This window comes from Zingiber officinale, chromosome 6A (assembly GCF_018446385.1).
Source record: "Zingiber officinale cultivar Zhangliang chromosome 6A, Zo_v1.1, whole genome shotgun sequence".
Taxonomy (NCBI): Eukaryota; Viridiplantae; Streptophyta; class Magnoliopsida; order Zingiberales; family Zingiberaceae; genus Zingiber; species Zingiber officinale.
Genome location: NC_055997.1, coordinates 132906690 through 132915503, shown reverse-complemented (window position 1 = coordinate 132915503; position 8814 = coordinate 132906690). Strand labels below are relative to the sequence as shown.

The window sequence follows — 8814 nt, the reverse complement described above, 5'->3', positions numbered from 1 at the left end:
TGGGATATATTGTATTTATGTTGTGAACGTTAGGAATCACCGAATCAGTTTAACAGCATAAATGTAAAGTAATGAGAGTTAGAGATATCGTGACTGTATGGTTACAATTTTAAAACTACGAGGACATTTTCAAGATAAAGATAACATAGAGGAGCTGAAGGAAAATTCCAACAAAACATCCGTGCCGCGTTCTTCTTCTCCAAGGAAATTGGAATTACAATTTAATGATGTTGGGGACCTTTCATGGCGCGCCCGTGTCCGACACTGGTGCTTGGATTCATTTAGTAATTTTTTTTATTTTTTTTATATATATTATATTTATTTAAGATTTAAAATTTTAAAATTTAGGAGTTAGATTATAATAGATTTGAATCAATAATTTTTTTTTCAGGATTCAAATTTCTCTTTGGATTAGGATTCAAGATTAAAAATTTTAGATACTCATTGTGTATATTATATGTATTTAAAATTTAAAATTTAAAATTTAAAATTTAAAATTTAGGATTTATATGTTGGATTATAATGGATTTAACCTAATAAGATTTTCCCTCTAAAGTCTAAGGCTTCCCTTTTAGTTATAATATTAATCAAGATAAAAAAATTTAGATGCTCACGAATATATTATCCATCTTTAAGGAAATGTTGATTTTAAAAAAATTGAATCCAAATGTCTGGATCGTTGTGGGGTATATAGGCGTACGACATCTCATCCACAGCAGAGACTTACCTTGTATAATGATGGGTGACATCCAACATAGATGATATGACGTGGTCAAAATTAATTTTTTCTCTCTCTCTTTCTCTTGCATGCTCTCTCTTGCATGCAAGGTGGTACTAATTGTTTACAAACTAACACTAAGGTGGAACTAATCTTTAAAGACCAGTTCCAACACATTGGCAATGATTTGCACAAATTAATACCACGTTGGTGCTAGTTTGCATAAACCAGTACCAACTATTGGTGCTAGCTATATAGTTTACACTACGTTGGTGCTAATTTGTGCAAACCAACACTAACAGAAGATCAGTTATGCAAACCAGCACCACATTGGTGCTGGTTTGTGCAAATTAGCATCACGTTGGTGCTAATTTTCTTAAACCAGTACCACGTTGATGCTAATTTCTACAACTGATTTTTTGTTGGTGCTAATCTTTAAAGATCAAGCCAACACCAACTAAGCACCAATAGTTGGTTCTGGTTTGCACAAACCAACACTAACTACTGTGTTGGTTGGTACTAGTTTGTGTAAACCAGCACCAACGTGATGATGGTTTGCACAACTGGTCTTCTGTTGGTGCTGGTTAGAGATGCCAATTTGGGTTGGGTTCGTTGGGTTGACCCGCCACACTAAAAATTTAAACGGATTGGATTGAAATTTTATCAACCCAAGCCCACCGTGGCTAACCCCCTAAGCCCGCGACCCACGTGGGTCAGCCTACGACGAGATTGGGTTGACTCGCGGGTTAAGAAACGCATGTAAGTTAAGTTTTATATCAATTTATTATCTTTCTTTGTTATAATTTTAAAATAAAAATAGTACTTTTTCATCCAACATGAGTACTCATTTGTGTTGATTTACATTTAAAATATCTGTTTTTGGATATATTTGATTGATGAAATCTTTTCGAAATAAAATATAGCCCGTGAGTTGGCCCGCCTAACCCGCAATCCACCTTGGATTTGGTTTGGTTGGGGATTTTTCAACCGGCCAAGATGACGAGTTGGCCCGTCCCGCCTTGCTAAATGGCTGGTCCGTCGTGGGCCAATCCGCCTGCCATGGGTTGACCCGTCTGACTACTTTAGTGCTAGTCTTTAAACCACTAGTGATGCTGGTTTGTGCAAACTAGCACAAATGTGGTGCAAACCAGCAACAGTAGTTGGTGCTGGTTTACACAAACCAGCACCAACATGCTGGTGGTGGTCTTTAAAGATTAGCACGTTGGAGTTGGTTTTTAAAAATTAGTTCTACCTTAGTACTGGTTTGTAAAAATAAGCACCCAATTGCATGTAGGAGAGAAACTTGCATATAGGAGAGAGAAGAGAATTGTGTGTAGATGAGAGAGGGAAATAAAAAAAAAAGTTTTAGTCACCCACCGTTGTGCAAATTATCATTCTTTTATATATATATATATATAACCACATCATAGAATTGTAGAAGTAGACAAGGATCCACATGTGTGTGTATTGATAATTTTTCCTTTTAGGAGTATTTAAATTTTTTTAGTATTTTTAGTTATTTTTTGGTAATTTTATATTTTATATATATTTAGGATTTTTAGTATTATGATTATGAAAAATTTCTAACTTTTTAGAATTTCTTTCCTTTTTATGAGAGAATAATTATAAGTCAGGCTACGGGTCGAGGGCAGGAGGAAGGTAGAGTCAGTCATGCTCGACTTATGGTGTTCTCTCGCAAAGGAAGGAAGTCTAAAGATGAAATTTCATAATCCTGTCTCAAAATCTAAACAGACATCATAAAGTACCATATCTTGTTTGTATAAATTAATAAGATTTAAAAATATGATTTGTTTTTTAATTTTAGAATCACCAAGGTATATGTGATTCTAATATTTGATAAAAAAAATCCATATTCTTGTTTTGGTAACCTTACTGTGTAAGTTATGGAGCATTTGCACTTGCATTCATCTATTTGAAACAACTACAAATGTGGTAACAATTGCAATAATATGCAAGTATTCATGCAGTTACATTTATATGTTTTAGGGTAGCATTTGCTTATGTGTCCAAAACTGCAAATTGCAATTTGTTGGCATTTACACATAGGATAGATAAATTTCAGTAAAAAGTGTCAATTGTGTTTGTTTTATCTTGGTGTTCAAATATTGAATCTTTCTATGTGCATCCATATACTCAGAATCCTTGATTACCAACCTACTTTTCGTTCATCCATGTTAATACTCATGTTGGATACTTGTACATTAAAAAAAATTCACAAATGCTTTGAGATTCCATGGATAGCCTCAAAGATCTAGGGAATCATTTCCAGCTGACATTGTCTTGTTACTGATATACATCATCTTTGTTTTTGATTGGAAAGCTGTATGTCATAACTTTCTAACCAGAAAATCTACACATCTCAACCATATTTTATTGGCAGAGATTTCTTTGGATGAAGAGCAGTGGAATGACGGACTACTAGCTACAATCCGTGAAAAAGTATTGCTATATTTCTCCATTTATTTTATTTTATTTTATTTTTCATCACACTAAAGCATATAGTTGTATCTGATGGAAATGGATGATGCTTTTTATGGAAGTGGTATATTATTTAAACTTGCCACTGGAAGTAGTAATTGGTTATTCAATTTCTATTGTATTAAATTATTATTACATTTTCTTATTCTTGATTTAGCATATAGTGCGTCCTAAATTTGTAGTTTTTAAAATTCTTGACCCAGGTCCATATGGAAGCAGAGAGAAAAGCAATGTCTAATGAAACATGTACACCATTGGATCCATTGATTCATGCCAAAATAACATACAAAATGAAGAATAAGGTATTTCTCTATTTTGGCTACCATACATTATATAGTTGTGATGAGTTGATTTTAATTTTCTTTCATCTAAACAGAAGTTACATTCTGCTGTTAAATTGTCATATGCGGCAACTTTGTTACCAGTTCCCACGCGAAATGCAGTGTTACAGTGCTAGATTTTTTTTCACCCTTAATAATTGTATAGTTTTATCATAACATTCTATTTTAGGAAATTTAACCATTGAGTGTTCTTTAAGTTGCAAGCTTAGTGTTATGGTGCTGAGAACTTTCTTAATCAGATGTACATTATGGCAGTTCTATAAATACTGAAATCATTGAATTGGAGCACATTGTCTTGTTTGTAGCAGCTATACAATTACTATTCTAGGACCATACAAACCTGTACATGAAATGCGCCAAAACCAAAGCATGCCAACCAGTACTGGACTTTCCAATGAAAATTATTCAATAAAATCAATGATAGCTGAAGTTATTCTATTTCTTACAATTACATGCTTGTTGGAGTGATTTTTTATGGCTTTGGAGTTGCTAACTGAATTGGCATCCTTTTTGTCCTTGTTAGTAGGTAATCTGTTGTCTAGAAGGTGCAAGAATTGGAATACAATTTGAGACTTATTTTGCAGGTAAAGTAGACTAATACTGTTGCTGGTATTATGTTACTTATCATCTGAAGGCAAATGTATCCCTTTGTATATAATTCTTTGAAAAACCTTGGATTTCCATATTTCAGCATTCTTTATAACTTGGAAAAATTGGCATACGTCAATGAACATGAATAAAGCCAAATTAAGCCAAATTATACATTTCTAGAGGATAAATATTAGACCAGCTTCTAAAGTGTCTGTTAAGGACTGTCAACGCACATTTAACCTAATGAAATGGTCAAAGGCGAAAATTAATGATTTCTTAGGATCCTTTTAAAAATCATGGATTTTAATCTTCATTAATCCTTTGTAGGAGAACCCTGTGAAACTTACCATTGTGTGCTTGAAAGCAAATCGTTTCTTGAAAAGATGTCTGTAATTGAGCACACGGTTCCTTTCTTCCTCCCAATACGTGAAGCGGAAAATGACCTTCTCTCTTCTAATGCCATTGTAGGTTTATGATTTATTTCTGATATACTTTCTTTATTTTTTAAAGTAAAAAATCAGCTGATATTGGTCATACATGTTAGAAATTTGTAGATTATGTTGGAGAAATTTTGCAATCATACGTGGACAGGAGAGAACAGGTATGATTATGTTGAGTTTTATCTTCAAATGCTATTACAAAATATTTAACTTAGATGTTCAGATTAAAACTTTTTTTTTTATAACTTTTCTTGCTTAATAAGTTACTCTTGATCCTGCATGATTCTGTGTTATTTTATATCTATTTTAAAACTATAGATGACAGGCTAAATATTTTTCACATAGATTGTTTTTTTTTGTCTCTCATATTATCTGTATTTAATAGCAATTTCAGAGTCCTCTTGTCCATGAGAACAATATAGAAGCTAAGTTTTGACTCATCCTTTAATTGTATTTCGAAGCTTTCATGAATATGGATAATAGTGGAAGTCACCAAACATGTCCTATGGATCATATGTTGAATGGTTAAAAACAACAGGCTCAAAATGTTAAAACATTTAATAGGAGGATCTGAGATAGATGTGAGTAGATAAGGAGAGAGAAATAATATATGATGACTTATTATTTACTAGGTAAAATAAGATAATGACTCAAGGTGGTATGGGCATGCCCAACAACAGTGTATATATTTCATTGTTAAGCAAGTTGATCGATTAAAGCTGATGGTAGTAAAGTAAAGGAAGACCAAGAAGTCTTTGCTGCATTTAATTAAAAGATGTCTAGACGGCTAATGAAATACCCAAATTGTCAGGATAAAACTTGTTGATTGTTTTTATCTATTTAACATGCTATGAACATTTTACAATTCACAAAATTTCCTCAGTGTTCATTAACATTTGGATTTACTAGGTTCGTCTTATCAAGGAGCTTTATGGGAATCAGATAGGGGAACTATTTCATAGCCTTTCCTACAACTTGATTGAATTTGTATTGGAGGACTTCGATTGGTGAGTACCAAAGTACAAGTTCAAATCAGTTATCCAACTGATACATTTTATAATTTGCTTGTTTGTAATGTCTGCGTCAGTACTTTTGAATGAGTGGGCACTTACTACATCATAGCTTATAATTTCAAATTATAAGCTTAAGTCTTATCCTAAATTGAGGTTACAACCAGACTTAAGGTGGCGGGATTTATCAAGTTGTGTTCTCATAATTTTGTTCCTCGTGAAAATATTTGGCCAAAATAACAAAAACCTTCTTTGATAATATCAAATACACCCCTATATCTATATAGTTTTATTTTCCCCCTTATAATACCCTGGGTTTTTTATTTTATGTTTCAGAAGATGTGGTACATGTCAACTATGAAGAGGGCCTTTTTGAAAAAATGATACTAATTTTATCTTTTGTTATTCTTAGTTGATGCTAAGCAAATTGTTTGCTTCTTATATCAGTGTTTTTTTCCTCGTGCAGTAAGGTGACTGTTAGTCTTAGGTATGCAGATCTCATTTCTATACTACCTAGTCGTATACGGGTTTTGGCATGGCCTGTACACCCTTCGAAGAAGACCTTAGCAGATGAGAAAAAAGGAGGTGCACAATCTATTCCATCTCGTCTTCCTTATGCCGAAGATGCTCTCAGAACCATGAGCTTGCCTGAAGGTAATTACAATCGGATACTTCTGTTTTGGACAATTTATTTAGAGCTTCCACAAATTCCAAAATTTATCAGGAGTATGCCGATTTTGAAAATTACTCGGAAGTAGATAATAATGTTGTAGGAATGCTTGAATTTTGACAACAGTGGTCGTTGTAGTTGATAAACTTTTGAAAGCTTGGAAGTTTTATAGGTAGGCTGCCATTAGTTTCTTGAGAATGGCAATGCCACGCTTGATTTATAGAAATAGATATTGTATTTTCTTTGAGTTCTTCTCTCGTCATAAGAAATAACTATTCCTTGTCTATTTCATTCTTTAAACAATTCATATTTTTTTACTTTGTTCAACTCTGCTAAAAAAAATATAAATAAATATATATTATGATGGTGAGCTACATAGACAGAGTGGGTCGGGCAATCAAGCATGCAATTTGAGTGTGACAGCATTCTAGGTGAGCTGGGCCAGAATGGTCTGAGCACAGACTGGTGTAGTCAGTTGGACAAGGCAAGCCGACAAGTCGAGTGGGTCTGTCAGGCTTGCCTCGCCCAAGTGGCTTCACCAAGGTTGACCAGTCAAACTTAGAGAGTTACCAACAAACTAGCTGGCTCACCCAAGATCAAGCAGATTGTGTTAGCTAGATTAATATTTATCATTATGAAAACTATTCGTTATAACATTTTTGTAAAATAAATTTTCCATATTTATTCCATTCCACTAAGGAAATCAAACAATTCTTTTTCTAGTCTTTTACCTATTCCAGCATTCAAAATAGCTATCCATTTTATTCAAATGCATTATGAGGTCTTTCTGCTCTCCCTGAATCTTTTGTGCCTTTGTTTGCTTCTTTAGCTTATGCAGAGATTGTACTGAACCTTCCCCATGTGCTGCAACAAACATTCCCTCACCTTGCAAGTTCTTAATTTTCTGCAAGAACTTCCATCTGTAACAGTGTTGAAGTTTCACAGTTATCTCTATCATGACCACTTACAAGCAACTCTCAAAAACCCTATGGCCCAACAGAGGAATACGCAACTTGTTTGCTTCATCTCACAAACTAACACATGGTTCCCATATATGTTCAACTCAAGAATCTGTAAGCACTGTTTCATCTCATCTCCTGTCCTGTATAAATATCTTCATATTATATATTTTCAATATTCTTTAGTTGAAGTTAGATCATGTATTTGCTAGACTTCTCTCCCTACTACTACAAAAGTCATGTTACTGACTTCAAATAACTTTCAGACTGCTAGATGTTAATTGAAGGATATGTTTTTCACTCATTCTGTAAGCATTGTTCCTATGTCATCTTCTGTCTATGTAAATATTGTCCTATTACTTATTTTTCAATATTCTATCAAAGCTACATTGCTCACCTTAATATTGTTATTGTGTGATGTCAGCATTATGTTTACACAGCCAGAAAGAAATCAATTTCATGGATTGGTGCAATTTCCAAAAAACAGCCTGCAAACAATTCTATGGATTAGCACAGGTCCCATGCATTGTCAATACTCCTTCCCTTGCTTAAGTTGAGTTGAATGTAAGAGCATACCAGCGGAAATTGAAACCACGGGTTCGATTTATAAGGAATCGTATTTGGGAAGTAGGGGGCTGCTTAGAAACTGTGCTGACTCATGGAATTGGTTTCCTTGATGTCTGTGTACAGACGTTAAAGTTATGTTCGAGTGACCTACAGACTGCTAGATGTTAATTGAAGGATCTGCTCATTGAACAGGATGCATTTCACATTATTATCACGAGTGGACACTGGCATGGTCCTGGAGTTAAAAGCATTATTCTATTTTAGAATAAGATTTATGAAATTGCGATTGCAGTTGTTACGGCTGGTTTCCAAGTTTAAAAGTAGTGTGCTAATCGGTTATTCAGGCTTGGATCATTATTTTGGGCATGTCGCTAAATGAGTATGTGTTAAACTTTGGTCAAGCTGATGAGGTTTGGCTCAGTTTGGACTGTTTTTGGTTAGCTTGGAACTGTTTTGGCTCAGATGGTCCAGGTTGTGATGTGGTTGGTCTCAAGTGTGTTGGGCCTCAACTGTGCCCTTTCTAATTGGGAAGCAACTCGGTTTGAAATTTGTTTGTGTCCTGTTTGAATTTGTCTGAGTTGAGAAGCAACATTGTGGGAATGGAGTTGAGTTTAGGTGAAGTCTAGTGGATTAGAGTGGAGCCATTGGTTTAGTTGAGGATCAATGGTCAATGCCTTTATGCTCTTGATCTTATCGGATTGGTTTCATTTCATAGCTTGCAAATAGTCGGGTTCCTCCAGCACTCATCACCGGTTATACATGGAGCCGCTCTAGAAGCTTCTAGAAGGTTATCCTGATTGGCTCGAGTTTGACACTTTGAGACGTGAATGCCCGGACAAAGTCAAATGGGGAAATTTAATTTCCCATCTGTAGTTTTATAAATTAGTAATTTTAAATCAAATATCCCTTTCTGTTCTATTATTGATATTATTTTATTTGATTAAAAGAATGATATAGCACATATTACTATGTCTGCATGTTTATGGAATCGATTTACTTTAATAGTCACCTGTGAAATG

General features: G+C 34.2%; 1 protein-coding gene across 2 annotated transcripts; it reads left to right on the top strand.

The window, feature by feature from the left end:
* The first annotated feature begins 2973 nt into the window (after positions 1 to 2973).
* LOC121998195 lies at positions 2974 to 8093 on the top strand. 2 transcript variants are annotated; one of them, XR_006116446.1, is made up of 9 exons: positions 2974 to 3178; positions 3421 to 3519; positions 4085 to 4142; positions 4477 to 4613; positions 4694 to 4750; positions 5499 to 5596; positions 6066 to 6253; positions 7099 to 7536; positions 7653 to 8093. XR_006116446.1 is itself a non-coding variant. In XM_042552986.1 (8 exons), the coding sequence occupies exons 2-8, from the start codon at positions 3427 to 3429 to the stop codon at positions 7167 to 7169; spliced, it is 702 nt and encodes a 233-aa protein (XP_042408920.1). In that variant the 5' UTR covers positions 2974 to 3178; positions 3421 to 3426; the 3' UTR covers positions 7170 to 8093. The 2 variants fall into 2 exon arrangements, 1 of the variants encoding a protein (XP_042408920.1); XM_042552986.1 differs by having other exon boundaries at positions 7099 to 8093.
* Positions 8094 to 8814: the final 721 nt, after the last annotated feature.

Coding starts and splice junctions, on each gene's coding strand:
- LOC121998195 (XM_042552986.1), top strand. CDS start 3,427: ATGGAAGCAGAGAGAAAAGCAATGTCTAATGAAACATGTACACCATTG. Junction 4,143..4,476: donor ATTTGAGACTTATTTTGCAG/GTAAAGTAGACT, acceptor AATCCTTTGTAG/GAGAACCCTGTGAAACTTAC. Junction 4,751..5,498: donor ACGTGGACAGGAGAGAACAG/GTATGATTATGT, acceptor TGGATTTACTAG/GTTCGTCTTATCAAGGAGCT.